At 36.5% G+C, this 15,779-nt stretch overlaps 1 protein-coding gene across 34 annotated transcripts in view; it reads right to left on the minus strand.

The window, feature by feature from the left end:
• The window catches only part of PBRM1 (polybromo 1), a 126,220-nt gene that overhangs the window by 95,716 nt on the left and 14,725 nt on the right, over positions 1–15,779 (minus strand). For 28 of the 34 annotated variants that reach the window (XM_074198164.1, XM_074198175.1, XM_074198168.1 and 25 more), the window contains 6 exons: positions 13,495–13,611; positions 12,076–12,144; positions 9,803–9,901; positions 8,161–8,246; positions 7,431–7,526; positions 4,435–4,526 (listed from right to left, as the gene is read on the minus strand). In XM_074198164.1, coding sequence (XP_074054265.1) covers positions 4,435–4,526; positions 7,431–7,526; positions 8,161–8,246; positions 9,803–9,901; positions 12,076–12,144; positions 13,495–13,611 — 559 coding nt within the window. The remainder of the gene's footprint in view (positions 1–4,434; positions 4,527–7,430; positions 7,527–8,160; positions 8,247–9,802; positions 9,902–12,075; positions 12,145–13,494; positions 13,612–15,779) is intronic. The other 6 variants (XM_074198187.1, XM_074198186.1, XM_074198189.1 and 3 more) reach the window with 1 other exon arrangement.

Below are 15,779 nucleotides of genomic sequence, written 5' to 3' on the forward strand. Positions count from 1 at the left end.
TTCAAACAACTGAACTAAGGGGCTAGTTGTGTGAATAGAAAGGAGATGGAAGTGAAATGAAAGATCAGTACCTCTCATTGGTCTACTGAAATAGCCTCTCTCCCCTGCATTCCATCCTCCACACAGCAGCCAAATGTCACTAGGTCACCTCCCTAATAAACTCAAAGATAGATTTTTTATGTTTGTCATTCAAAGTCTGACATAACCTGGCACTTAGTTACTTGAAAGACACAATACTGTAGTGGATAAGTGTAGTCAACAAAAAGCATTTATTAAGTCCCGAATGCAAACCAAGCATTGTTCCTGAAAGAGTCTGAGACAGAAGTGAAGCAGTTCCTACTCTAACTGAGCATTTGGTGAGGAGTTGAGCCTTCATACAAAGTGTCCCAAGATCAGTGGGGAGGGGGAGGCTGAAGGCACTACACTTGGAGGGAACCAGGAAGGGCTTGATGAAGGTGTTGCACTCAAGCTGAGCCTGGAAGGAAGAGAGATTCTGAGAGACAAGGGCATAGTCAGAGAGCATTCCAGCAGGAGGAACGTCAAGGCAAAGGTGTTGACTGTCTTGTGAGAGGAACAGGAGGAGGGAGAGGTTGAATGGACCCTGCTGTACATGAAGGGGAGTGATGACTATCACACAGCTAGCAAATATCTGAGGTAGCATTTTAAGCTATTTTAATTGAGCAATTCCCATGTAAAATAGTAAGAATTAGGAATAATTATGAGATTATCTTTTTTTAAAATTTTTGGCTCATTTTTTTTTCATCTCCTGGATTCCCTTTATCTAGGAAGGAGGAAGGCCTTGATATTAGTACAATTATTTTTATTTTAGACTGTCAGCTACTTGAGGGCACAGGTTGAGTCTTTTGCCACAGCCTGGCTCCTAGTAGGGGAATTTAAGAGCTGGCCAGTGACTTATGGCAGCATGATCTCAAATATGTATCACAGCAACATTAATGCCACTCTTCCCAGAGGGTTTATCAACAGTTACTATTTCCTTGATTTGGGATTTACAAGCAGGAGCAGCTAGGTGGCACAGTGGATAGAGCACTGGCCCTGGAGTCAGGAGTACTTGAGTTCAAATCCAATCTCAGACACTTAATAATTCCCTAGCTGTGTGGCCTTGGGCAAGCCACTTAACCCCATTGCCTTGCAAAAAAAAAAAAAAGAAAAAAAACATTAGGGCGGGATTTACAAGCAAAAAGCTAAGATTATTAAGCATGTATGAAATACCAGAGGAAACACTACTAATGCCAATAATAAAGAAAACACCTAAGAAACTTATGTTATTAACTTGAGTATATCAGTATCTCAATCATAAAAAAAGAATTATATCAGATTTATTTAGTAAAATGTTATAAACCACAATGGAGTCCAAATGAAAGTCTAACAAATGAATCATAAATCATTTCAAAAGTCTTTTCTATTAAAATAAAAGAGAAATTTCCCTTGTTATTTGTCACTAACTATATACTTTGGCAATCTCTCAATTTTCTGTCAGCCCTTAGAGCTGATAGGCCCAAATTTTTACCAGGTTTCTACAAACATATTTGGTTTTTCTTCAACAGTACATTTCTGAAAAGTTTATAGGTATGGGGTGGCTAGGTGGAGCAGTGGATACAGCACTGGCCCTGGAATCAGGAGTACCTGAATTCAAATCCGGCCTCAGACACTTAATAATTACCTAGCTGTGTGGCCTTAGGCAAGCCACTTAACCACATTTGCCTTGCAAAACCTTAAAAAAAAAAAGTTTATAGGTATATTTTCCTACCAAGTTCCAGATTAATGAGAGGGTAATGGAAGGCGATCCAGCAGAAGTAATGGAGACTCCTGACTTGAAAGGAAGCCAACTACTGAAGAGAGAAATGCTAACATCTTAGAAGTTTTCTGATGGTGAGGTCTGAGTAGGATTAATGTATGTCATATGTAGAAGCCATGAGCACCATTTTTATTCTATATAGCAAGTTCTTATCTGCATGTATTATAACTGGATGTATTGTACAAATAAGAGAACAAAGTAAAAGAAATCTGATAACCTACTAAGTATGCAAGAAAAAAGGCAACAATAAATTTCTAGTCTTCACCTTTTGGTGGAAAAGTCAAGAGTCACGATGCTGGCTTTGAACAGAGTATATTCTGTAAATTTGAAATTCCAGTCAAACTACAAGACTGTATTTTTAAAGGCCTGACTCAGAAGCTAAGTCATGTCTTCTACCTTGTTGCTCCTCAACTGATCCTAAGAGTAAACTGCACCAACTCTCAAACTAATATAAAGTACCATTCTACAGTGGAATGGGACAGTTCCTGAATTTCCTGGTTAAAGTTATAATTATTTGTCTAATTTTTTTTAAAATAGCTGTTATACTAGAACAAAAGATCTTGTTTTCATCAGGAAATGTACTTAAGCTCAGCAAGTGACAACACCAACAATGTCCAAATATCCTGGAAGATCATTTTTAATTTCTGTAATCCATTTTCAAATAATCCAGTTATCTGGATGATAACAAGTATGAATGGTTTATGCTATATAGCTCCCCCAAAGGGGTGCACTAGTGGAAACAATCAAGAAGTCTAGCATTTATTACATGTCAGCACTGTACAATGGGGAGATACATGCCCACCAATGTTTGCCACCATCAAGAAGGATTGGATCGTCAAGCACAGAGTTCAAATGAAATGATTGTCTACAGATTGTCTCTACAGATATGGGCGTTTATTCTAGAAGCATCAAGCTCCATAATATTGCAGTCTCCTAAATGAGATCCATAATAACTCAAGAGTTTGGAATAAAAATCGATGTAGGAAAAACAAAATGAAGAGAGAATGCCTAATGGCTGAACTGGAGAGAAAAATCTATGGCTGACTCCCATGTGTCAGTATATCTTAAATTTTTAAAAAACAGAATCAACAAGTATATTAGATGACTTGTTTGTTAGTGGTCTCTCATTTCCTGAATCATAAGGTAAAGATCTGAGCTTGAAGGGACCTTCAAGAGAGATGATCTAGTTCAACCCACTCATTTTATAGAATGTGACAGATGAGATTCAGGGAGGTAAAGTCAAATGTGACAAATAGTGAAGACAAGATTTGACCCTAAGTTTCTGGCAGAAAATACCTTTCTCTGTACAACAGACAACTACTGACTCTCTCCTATTCTTTAGCTGCAACTCATGAGGTTAGTGACTTTGGGCAAGTCATTCTGAGACCTAGAGAAGTTTTTTTAGTTTTCAACTACTAGATGATCCAAAATGTCCCAAAAGCTTTACATTTTATGATCCTTTTGCACTTGCCAAATTGTAAAAGTATTTCTATGCATGTCTCATTCTCTCTCTTAGTAAACTGCAAGCTTCTTAAGAACAGAAATGAGATCTTATGCCACCTTTACATGCCTAGGACAAGGTCTTAAGGAAATCCTTGGATTACAGAGAGAGAACAGGAACAGACCATAGAGACCAAACTCTTGCTTTACAGATGAAGAATCTAAAGTCCAAAACGATGGAAAGATTTGCCTACAATCACCTTAGGAGTATGTGTCAGTCAGAATGTGAATCCAGATTGCTGGACTCCAAACTTAGAAGGTTGATTGATTCTAAATTTCAATGTTTGTTGAAGCAATATAATACAATACAAATATCAAGGGCATATATTTTAAAAATCTAAAACTGAATTTAAAAGTAAAACTGTCAGACAATGAGATACCTGCATAGCTATTCTGGACAGGGGGTTCTTACTTCCATACCGAACCCCACAATATTACTTTTTATTACTTTAGTTGGATTTCTTTCTTTGTTTCTTTGTTTCTTTCTTTTTTTTAGGTTTTTGCAAGGCAAATGGGGTTAAGTGGCTTGCCCAAGGCCACACAACTAGGTAATTATTAAGTGTCTGAGACCAGATTTGAACCCAGGTACTCCTGACTCCAGGACCGGTGCTTTATCCACTGCGCCACCTAGCCGCCCCGGTTGGATTTCTTTAAAGAATACTACCAATTTAAGGTATCAGGCTCATTCTAGTGAGACAATTATGCATTAGATTTGTAGCTAAACTATACTACAATTCAGCATTCAAGAGAAAGAATGTTACACTGAATTTATAACTAAACTACTAGATTATAACATGATCTCTCTATGACATCCTGATTCCTTCTGAGATTTATCCAATTAGTCACTATGCTTCCTAAATCAGGATCTGTATCAGTGGAATTTTTTCTGTCTTTAGCCAGGTAAAATTTCAAATAAAAATAAAAGATAAAACTTTTATACTACCTTCAAAATTATTCACAATTTAGACAAATAGTCTATTTCTGAAACTGGAGAAATTCTTAAGAAAATCATAGGCACAAAGAGGAAAGCATAAAACAAAAAGCAAATTGGGACAATTTCACTTATTCAGAAAGATTTCCTAAAGAAAGGTTGAACTTGTTCAAGACTCAGTTCCTACCAGCTAAAGCAGCATCCTCATCACTTTCTGAGCCATATTGGAGTGCCATAGTTATTGCTGATAAACGACCCCCTTGGACTGCTCTTTTATTACTGCAAATAAAAATGAAAATGAAGATAGAAGAAAAAGTTAGGGTAATAAAGTTATTCTTTTCAAAAAAGGAAAATGCTCAAGGAAAAAACGCACACACTTATGCATACATACATGCTTACAGAAATACATACACCCACACATATAGAAATTCCTCTGCCTAACTGCCACCTTGGCTTATCTTTGCATTTTTTAACATACACCATCTAAGAACTGTTGGGCAGCTATGTGGCACAGTGGATTGAGTGCTGGGCCTGAAGTCAGAAAGATTGATCTTCCTGAGTTCAAATCTGACCTCAGACACTTACTAGCTTTGTGACCCTGGGCAAGTGATTTAACCCTGTTTGCCTCAGTTTCCTCATCTGTAAAATGAGCTGGAGGACACAGGCAAATCACTCCAATATCTTTGCCAAGAAAACCCCAAATGGGATTGTGAGGAGTTGAACATGACTGAAAAAGAAGAAAGTGTGAGAACTACAATCAAAGCCTGAGAAGGCAAACTTTTTTTTAGTAGAGTTTTATTCTGATTACTGGTAATGGAAATCATTACAATACAGAAAAAAAAGGGTCTAGAGAACCTAGAGCAGGTCATGAAAATTGCCACCTGACTCCTTTCTAGTACAGGATAACACTTTCAAGTTTCAGAACAAAAAGAACCTGGCAATAAGTGTACAGTAATTCCTTACTGAGGAAAATGACATACCACTCTTCCAGTATCTTATTCATTCAAATGTGCACACTATTTTGTAGTTTGTCTCCTTTAAATAAATGTAAATTATTATTTTTTGGGAGATTATATTCTAACATTATATCTCTTTTGGTTATTGGCTAGCATTAATAACTACTGTCAATGGCTTCTGCTTTCAAGTTTTTCCTGTTATTATTAGGTCTTTACTTTTTTTTTTCTAATTCAAAATATTAAGATACATATCTGGGAAAGTCACTTAATAGCTCAGTGCTCAGGCAGCTCTCTCTAAGACTATATGTAGAGAAAAGTTGTAGATCTGCAATAACTTTCCTTACTGAAAATAAAGTGACAGGTCTAGACCAAAGGTTGTAAAAAACAAAAAAAACTCAAGCAGAGCAAAATCATTAGTGCTTGAGAAAATAGCCAAAAAAGATGTGAGCCTTTATCAGTATTGAATCTGATCGAGAATATATCAATAATAAGAAACAATATATAGTCTTTCTCTTCCTTTAAGATACAGTTCAAGAGACAGCAACACTATTAGGCATGTTAAAAGCAGCTTTAGGGGAGGTTAGGTGGTGCAGTGGATAGAGCACCAGCCCTGGAGTCAGCAGTACCTGAGTTCAAATCCGGCCTCAGACAGTTAATAATTATTTAGCTGTGTGGCCTTGGGCAAGCCACTTAACCCCACTGCCTTGCAAAAATCTAAAAAAAACCCTTAAAGACAAAAAAAGGAACTTTAAAAAGTTCATAGATGGATTGCATGAAGAATTTTCTTATCTCTCCAGATGCCAATACTTTCTCTCCCAAACGAATTTATTGAATATAAATGTCTTATTTGTTAGCTTTCTACATATACTGTATATATTTCTATATTTACTTGTGTTCCCCCCCTTTAAAATACAAATTTATTGTGAATGGGGATTTTTTTGTACTTATATTCTCATAGGAATACTTGATTCATTAAGAAAAATTCAATTAGTGATGATTAGGAAACAAAGGATTTGAAATAGATATCTTCTGTTTAATCTTACTAAGCTTGTAAACAATAGCTTTTTAAAAAGCTTATACTTTTCATTTTCATACACAATAGTTCTTTTTACTGAAATGAAAGTATCACAGGATATCTATAGGTTATTCAATAATAATAGCTTTTTAAAAAGCTTATACTTTTCATTTTCACAAACAATAGTTTTATACTGAAAGAGTATCACAGGATATCTATAGGATATTTAATAATTTAATAATTTTTTTTTCTCCTCAGAGATACCTAAAGTATATGGCAATAACAAGCTGCAAAGTGAAAGCCAATAGATTTCAGCTTTGTAATATCAATGAAGGGAAGTTTGGTGATGCAATGGATAAGGGCTAGGGCTGAAACCAGGAAGTCCCATCTTTCTGAGTTCAAATCTGGCCTCAGACATTTTACTAGCTGTGTGAACCTGATCAAGTCATTTCATCCTGTTTGCCTCAAATGCCTCATCTGTAAAATGAGCTGGAGAAAGAAATGGCAAATGAGCATCTTTGCCAAGAAAACCCCAAATGGGGTCTTAAAAAAAAAATCAGACACAACTAAAATGACTGAACAATATCAATGAAGGAGTGTAATTAAAAGTTGTAAGGTCTTTATCATAAAAATCCTCACCTAAAGGTTTAAATTTGGAGTTTTCTAATCATGGTACCTCAACATTTTCTGGGAAGGCAGTATTTTAAACCATAAAAGGATTAAGAATATTTTTATAATTTTTTAGTACTATTTGCTATTAAAATTATTTTTATTGGTGTGTGTGTTTTTGTATGTGTATGTATATGGAAAAAAAAACTTCTTTGAATATATTTGTATCCCTCTCTTTCTCAGTGGACTATTCCTTGTAACTAAGATTTAAAACCATGAACACAAAAAACAGTACAACAAACCAAACTCACATATTGACAATATATGCAGCATTCCATACACTTAAGTTGTCATTTTTACAATGAAACAGAGGGAGGTGTAAATTCTTGATGATTCAATGAGGCCAAGAATGGTCACAATACCATAGCATGCAATTTCTTCTTTGTTGCTATTTTTTCCATTTAATGCTATATACTTTTAAAAAAATTTCCATATGTATTCTCAAAAAGTTCTAATAGCAGCAATGATTCTACTTTGAAATAGTATCAGGCAAAGTTTTTGAGATTTTGCAACCAATGTGCAATGCTCAATTATTTCTCTTACCGATAATATTTGCTGGTTGGATTTCTCTCTTCACTAAGGCTGCCCTTACCCTGTGAAGAACCTGTCAGCTTGGCTGCAGCCAAATTGGATGGAGTCCTGTTCAGAAATGAGACAACTGAGAGGCCCAAGTCCCAACTGATACAATAAAGAAATTATGACACTCAGTAAACAAGAAGTCAGAAAACAGTGACAAGAAGTCATGGTGGGCAGATAAGAGACCCAGAACTTAAAAACTAGAAAGGCCTTTAGAGACAATCTATTTCAACTTTCTCATTTTATGGATGAAGAAACAGACTGAGCCATTGAAGCTTACCAAACTAGTCAACAGCTGATGCAGAACTAATTCTTCCACCTTTCAAAAGTACCTAAGCTTGGTGTAACAGGAATGGGTTAATACTATGGTTTGGCAAGCTTTTTGCTTGCTTTTTTCCCCAAGAGATTGTAAAGAGATGGTGATGGATATACAGAGCAATGGAAGTGTCACTGAAAAGATACTGAGTGTCAGGGTAGAACTTTGATTTAAATTATCTTAATGTCTCTGCAGAAGAAGGGACTGTGTATAATTAAGTGGAACTCCATCCAAATCCCATGATTAATTTTATGAGTATAAAATTAAATGTGAATACTGATTTAAAAAACTATATTAATTTTCCTGAAAGGTAAATATACCAGATTATAAAAACCTAAGACTCATTTAGATCCCATGTTCTGAGAAAAACTTTTTACCCACCTTATTCGAAGGCTTGACTTGGCCATTTCAACATGTTCAATTTCTGCCTTTTTCAAATGAAATATTTTTTTAATTGAATTTGCATCCTGTTGAAAAACAAATAACTTGGTTTAATAAGTGAACTAAATTTTTAAAAGGTAAATCAAGGTCTCATTCCTTCTTCAACTGCACATGCTACAGGATCAATAGACTAAGCCATACTCAAAACTCATGCTCCTTGCCCAAGCTTCCATAAAGCTGTCAATGATTCAATGGAGGACCTACATAAACTTTACTGGATCTATCACAAAAAATAGGACATACTAAATAAAAAGAAAAGTCAAGCATTCTTTTTTTTTTTTAAAGTTTTTGCAAGGCAATGGGGTTAAGTGGCTTGCCCAAGGCCACACAGCTAGGTAATTATTAAATGTCTGAGGCCAGATTTGAACTCAAGCACTCCTGACTCCAGGGCCGGTGCTTTATCCACTATGGCACCTAGCCGCCCCAAGCACTCTTGATAAATGAAAAGAAAAGGTAAGAAAATACAATACCATTACTTGTTTACCTTAAACTAAGAATGGAGAAGAATGTGGCTTTTCAGTTTGGAAATTCTACATTAAAAAAGGCCTTATGGATGAATACAGAGGTTCAGACCAACTGTCAGCTATTGGCTTCAATATCTAAAATCCAAACTAACAACTCATTTTAGGAACAAAAGATTTTCCCATTTCTTTAAATTGTGAAAATGAAAGCCAACTTCTTCATTCAAGGCCATGTTCTGGAAGACTACTAATACATGATATTGTACAATAGCTTTAAGGCTTATAAAGCACTTTACAAATATGATCTCAATTTATCCCCACAACAACCCTGGAAGGTAGGTGCTATTATTATCATTTCCATTTTATAGTGGAAGAAACTAAGGCAGGTCAAGAGACTTGGTTAGGGTCACATAGTAGTGTTTAAGGCTAGATTTGAACTCAGGTCTTTCCAAGTCCAGGTCTATACAAGTCAAATATGGCCTCTGAATAACAGGGGAAGGTCTGGTTTGGATTATGCTATAAGACAAATGACATCAATAAAATTCTTTTCTTAAAAGAAGAAACAAAGTCAAATAAAAGCATGAATTTTCTATTAGTAACAATAGTAAATAAGTAATTCTAAAAATAATGCTTTTAATAAAGCCACCATAGGTGGGCCAAAGAAAAGAAGCTCATAGCTCTTTGATTCAATTTGGGAGATTTTTTTTTTTGGTCTTTTTAAAATTAATGTCATCCACCTTCCAGCAAGAACTGCAGGATTAGCATTTTCAAGACTTGTGTCATTACCAAAAGTTTCACTTTGCTATGCTTTGGTGACTGACCCTTTTGCCAGTTCTAGATGAACTTTCATTAATTTGGAGTAAATCTATAAAGGACTTAGAGAGCTTCAAGGACTTGCCCATTATCACCTTGCTATGATCAGAGTGAAGACATAGTCCCATATCGCTCTTGACTCTCAACATAACCCCCCCACATTCTCTCCCCATACTTGCTTCATTCACTAACTTCAAACTAAGAAGACAATTCACATTATAAAAAGTACCAAACTCTTTAACAAATTTATATAAAATCAGAAAGGGGCACAAAAAAATCCATTTGCCAACCCCCTAATTGAAACTAACCTTGAATACTTGAGACCCAGGTTCATTGTAGGTTTTGGCATTTTTAGCGAGGAGATCTATATCCTTTGCCATCGCATGGATACTTTTATAGCTCCCATTCTATAATAAAAAAACAGGCAATAATTGTTACGAGAAAGTTTTAAATCAAGATTTTAAAATCAATTATATTTTAAAACTTCAGTGGAGGCCCAACCTTTTAAGAAAAAAAAAATATTCAAATAATCCAACAAATAACATCTGATCTTTTTTTAAACCTTCTAATTATGGGCAATTAAGCAAGGTTTTAATCATTTAAAGAAAAAACTGGTTCCATTTTCAGGCAATATGAAGCAATATGCAAGACAGGTTGTTTTGTCAAAAAAGGAAGGAGATAGGAAAAAGGGAGTACACTCATGAACAAAGAAATGGATAGGGCATTTTCTGGAGACAAGAGGAGACTGAGGGTATGTACTGACAATAAGGTTTTAATGAAATAATAAGCTGAGGCCAGACTAGGACTAAAAGTAAAAAAGATTGGTATGGTTCTTAGTCACTGGGTTTCACCGGGATATCAAACTTCTCAGAGGGAGCCAAGCCAAACTTAGTTGGCAAGATCTTGGACAAGAGATACTTATTTTATTCCCATGTAGATTCCTGAAATTTTTCCAGCTCCTTACCAAGGGTTTGGGCTTCACTGACAAGGCCTTTGGGAACTCAGGGTCATCCCTATACCTTGAAGAGGCACTTGGGAAGGGCTTTTGTGGATTAGGTATGTAATTGTAAAAATAAAAATACTGAAATCTCACACCTGTACAGCACTTTTTGACTTACAAAAATGTTTTACAAACGCATCTCATTTAGTCCTCAAAACCATTTTACAGAAAATTATTATTATTATTATTTTTTTTTAGGATTTTGCAAGGCAAATGGGGTTAAGTGGCTTGTCCAAGGCCATACAGCTAGGTAATTATTAAGTGTCTGAGACCGGATTTGAACCCAGGTACTCCTGACTCCAAGGCCGGTGCTTTATCCACTACGCCACCTAGCCGCCCCGGAAAATTATTTTTTATCTCCAATGTACAGAGGAGGAAATTGAGGTTCAATGATTCTCTAAGAACATGAGCTTCTAAATAACAAAGCTGAGACCTAAACCTTCTGATTTCAAATCCACTGCTCTTTTCATCATACTAGCGAGTCATTCTCGATTCTTGAATAGCAGAGTGACATGGAGGAAGATGTGTTTTAGAAAGATCAGTCCAGCAGTAGAGAGGATGGATTGTAAAGAATCTAGAGTCAGAGAGTTATACAATAATTCAGGTGTAAGGTGATGAGAGCCTGAATTAATATGGCAATAATCAAGTCTAAGAAATGTTTGAAAGGATGAAGCATCAGGAACTGATAACAGAATGGATATGGGACTCAAAGAGATACAGGTCTGGGAATAACTTGGGAGATATCAAATTTTATGCCTCAAGGTATAAGCCAATTTTAGAGGGTCTTGAAAAAATATAATTCTCCTAGGAATATGTTAGAAATGCAAAATGGTTATAGAAAGATTGTATTCTTTTTTTTAAGGCAATGGGGTTAAGTGACTTGCCCAAGGTCACATAGCTAGGCAGTTATTAAGTGTATCAGAGGCTGGATTTCAACTCAGGTCCTCCTTACTCCAGGGCCAGTGCTCTATCCATTGCTTCATCTAGCTGTCCCATGATAGTATTATTCTTGTTTTGTTTTGTTTTTTTTTAGGTTTTTGCAAGGCAAATGGGGTTAAGTGGCTTGCCCAAGGCCACACAGCTAGGTAATTATTAAGTGTCTGAAACCAGATTTGAACCCAGGTTCCTGACTCCAGGGCCGGTGCTTTATCCACTGTGCCACCTAGCTGCCCTGATAGTATTCTTCTCAACTGGCTGTCGATGACATAGTAATTAGATCAGTATTTTAAAATACTGTGAAAATTTTTGTGCTTCCAAACATTTCTTAACTAATTGATTTTATTATTAAATATTTATCCAACTACATAGAAATAACAGAAATGAATTTTCTGAGTCAGAAATGATTGTGATATGTTTTATTTTTAGTCAAAGAGTTGCATTTATTCTGCCAATGAGAAAAGTTCAATTTTCTGGAGAAAGCTGTATCAGTTAACATTGTTACTTATTTACATTACATAAGTCATACACTACAGAAACATTTGTTTCTAGATGTAGTCTAAGCTCTTCCCTCAACCTCCCCACAAGTCCCCTGGCAGATCTACTCAGCATTATCCTATATACAGTATATAGACCTCTTCATACCTGTATCTTCTGAGCAATAGTCTTAAGATCAATGGGCTCCTTAATTATTGCATAATAGTCAGGATATTGCTGGAAAACAAAATACACATATTCCATTAAGTTACAAGCAATCAGCAATAGAAACTACTATTCCACAAGGCCAAATAAGCATTTGTTTCCATAAGATATTGAAGAGCAAAGACCCAGATGGTATCTGCAGAACAGTACTCTATCTGAAGTTATAAAGAATTTGGATTTTAACATACTGTGTAGATTGTCTATCACATGTGTGGAATTTGGTGGTCCTCATGAGAGTTGTAGTATAACCTGAACACTTTTGTTCCAAATTCAAAGAACCTACTACTGAAGGTTCTTACCTCCCCAGCTAAGCCCTCTGAGCAAGTTGCTTTGACTTTTGTACCCTAGCAGCCATGATAAAAGAACAAAGGGGGGGGAGGGCAAAACATTTTTGAACTAGATAATCTCTAAAGCTTTTCAGGCTCTAAATCCTATAATCCAATGTCTTCTCCAGTCCTGAACCTTTCTTCAGGTGTAGAGAATAAGGAATTGCTTTCTCTGTCCTTGTTTCTTTTCATTTTCTTTAATGTTTCATTCTATTCTCATTAAAAATATAACATAATCTGGTCACAGATGTATGCAAAAAAAATTATTTTATGGAGAATTCAGAGTTCACATAGTATTCAGAAAAAAATGATACAAGGACACTTTCACTAAGAATTTTGGCATTGATTGTACAACATGGGAGACACTGGCACAGGACTACCCAGCATGATGTGCTGTCATCAGAGAAGGTGCTGTGCTTTATGAATTAAGAAGAATTGAGGTAGTTCAAAAGAAACTCAGATGTGCAAACTTAAGAGACACCATTCCAAATGTTCACATGGTCTATTCATACCTAACCTATGACAGAGCATTCCAAACTCAAGTTAGTCTGATTAGCCACAATATAACCTGACTCTACCATAATGATGCCATTTTAGTCCTCTTTGGGAATGAAGGATAACCACAACCACAACTCCCTCCAGCACCTTCTACTTTTATTAAAAATACTGTAACAACAAAAGGAAAATAATAACCAAAAAATCTCTGCAGGTTTAATTCCTCTTGCTTTCTTTCTAGTATTGGGACAGGCTCAGTCCCCTACTATTCTTTATTAGTTCTTTCGTAAGAATGCTTATGTCACACATATATTTGCAACTCTCAGATTTAACGGGGATGATCTCTTTAGGTATGAAGTTTGATGGGCACTATATTTCTAAATCATGCTCCAGATACCCTGAAAGTGGCTAACTTGTTTAGAAAGCACCTCCTTCATCTTTTTTTGGTGCTATTTCTTTCTACTTCTCAAAAAGGGTTAGGATTCTTACATTTTTGTATTAACAAAAAATAAAAAGTCAAACGTCTTTAATTGCAACTCACCACTTTTGATGGAAGTTTCTGAAAAAGCTCACTTATGAGACGTCCTGATGGGTTTGTAGCTATGGCTATGGCTTCAAGAAGCTGCTCAAGGATCTCTTTCAGGTAACTTGGGGAAGACTAGCAGAGGCAGTAAAAATAAAAGTGACACTGTGAGTGATGGGAAATCTAAAACAAATTCTAAGCAATCTGTAGTTACTAAAAACATAAATCTAACCCACAGATGATTTTATTTTATAATGAATATAAAAGATTTGTAGACACATTTAGAGAATACATTGCAGAACTGTTATACACCTCATATTCCTACTGGGTAGCACCTTATAAATGAAACTATCTTGTAACCAAAATCTTTCATTACTGTATCATATTTAAAATATACCTACTTATATTAAATTTATTTTGAGGTAAATTAAGATGACAAGCTAGGAATGTCAGAAAAAGGAAATGCATACCCTCCTACAGGATGAAAACCTAGAAGAATTAATTCTTCATGACAATCTGTTCCTTTCTCATCTATTGTTTATGACCCAAAGATAGTTGGAGGCCTGAATGCTATGAAGTATTAACTATATTTTGATGGTTACCTGCATTTATTATAAGTCAGTATATATGAAGGTTAATACCAGTTTGCCAGCAAATGAACATTTAATAAGTGTTTCCTATGTTTCAAGTACTTTGCTACTCACTAGGGACACAAAAGAAGTGAAAGACAATCCCTGCCCTCCAGGAGTTCATGACCTAATTGGGGGGAGACAATAAGCAAACAGATCCATACCACTGAGCTCCCTCTTGCTCCCTCTCCAAACAGATCTGTCACACACTCATGTGCCACCCCCTCCCCAGAGACTCACATACATGCTCCGAGACACACACAAAATAAAAAGCAAGAGAAGGAAGGCTCAACACTCATGGAAGAACTGCTCTGAGCACTGTCTAATCACACTTATGCTTGGCCCTCACATCAGCCCCAGGAGCTCAGTGTTCTTTATAGAGGGGAAAGCAGAAGCAAGCAGGGTGAAGTGACTTGCCTAAGATCACAAGGCTGGGACGTGTCGGAGGCCAGGTCATAGCTCAATCTTCCTGGCTCCAGGACAGGCACCTGGTGCCTTCTGACTCCTCCTGGTTGGCACCCCAGTGGTGGGGGACTTGAGTTTTAGTCAAGGCAGCTGAGCCATACACTCTACTTCTTGTGTTGCCTTCTCCTCCCAAAGCTGGCTGGCTCCAAAAAAGCTTCTGACTTGGCTAAGACTCTCAGTCCAGGAGAGCATAAGCCTTGAATACAATCCAACTTGCTCTGTGTACTGAACTAAACTGCAAGACTGAAATTCTTTTAGACTAACTCAACCTATTCCCCCCACCCCTACCGCAATTTAAATACACCACCAAACTGCCTACAGCATTTAATCTCCTCAATTGGTATATTGAGAGTGTGTGTGTGTGTGTGTGTGTGTGTGTGTGTGTATATATATGTATGTATTCCTTTATAGTGCAGTAGGATATTATTTTTGGTGTATTTTCCCCTTTCCAGGAGACCTAACTTAGGGAGGTTTGGCCCGTATTTGCAGACAGACCGTAGCCTTATGGAATTTGCTAAATTTCACTGGAGGATGAGATGTACAGAGAAGTAAAAGTTAGGGCACTATCAGGAGCATCAAGAAGGTCCTGGACTGACCCTGAAAGGAAGGTAAGGATTCTTTTTTTTTTTGTATTTGTTTATTCAATTATTCATAGTTTGATAATTAATATAATTAATGTTTTTTTGATTGGGGGGGAATGGGGATAAGTGACTTGCTCAAGGTCACACAGTTAAATAAGTATTGAATGACTGAGACTGGATTTGAACTCAGGTCCTCTGACTCCAGGGCTAGTGCTCTATTCACTGCCCCTAAGGATTCCAAAATATAAAGGTAAAAGGAGAGTGCATTTCAGGAATGGGCAGGGAGCTGTATTTAAGAGAAGGCTATGTTGCCAGTTTGCCTAGGATGCAGATTGTGGGTGATGTGGCCAAGGCTGGCACAAAGAATGGCAGCCAGAGCTGAGGGGTCTCAATGCTTGGTTGATCTGATCCCAGAGGTGATGGAATGTCATTCTAAGATTCTGAGCAGGATGTCTGAAACCAGAAACTACATTCTTCTGAAAATGGTCTCCTTTCTGGGGTTCTGTTCTGCTTCTTCCTAATTTGTTTGACTACTGCTGTTCATTCCTTGATAAATGGTCATCCATATCAGAACCAACATACACCCTTGAGGATGTGTCCTGGACTGTCTCTAGACTATCTCACTTGG

This window comes from Macrotis lagotis, chromosome 8, assembly GCF_037893015.1.
Source record: "Macrotis lagotis isolate mMagLag1 chromosome 8, bilby.v1.9.chrom.fasta, whole genome shotgun sequence".
Lineage (NCBI taxonomy): Eukaryota > Metazoa > Chordata > Mammalia > Peramelemorphia > Peramelidae > Macrotis > Macrotis lagotis.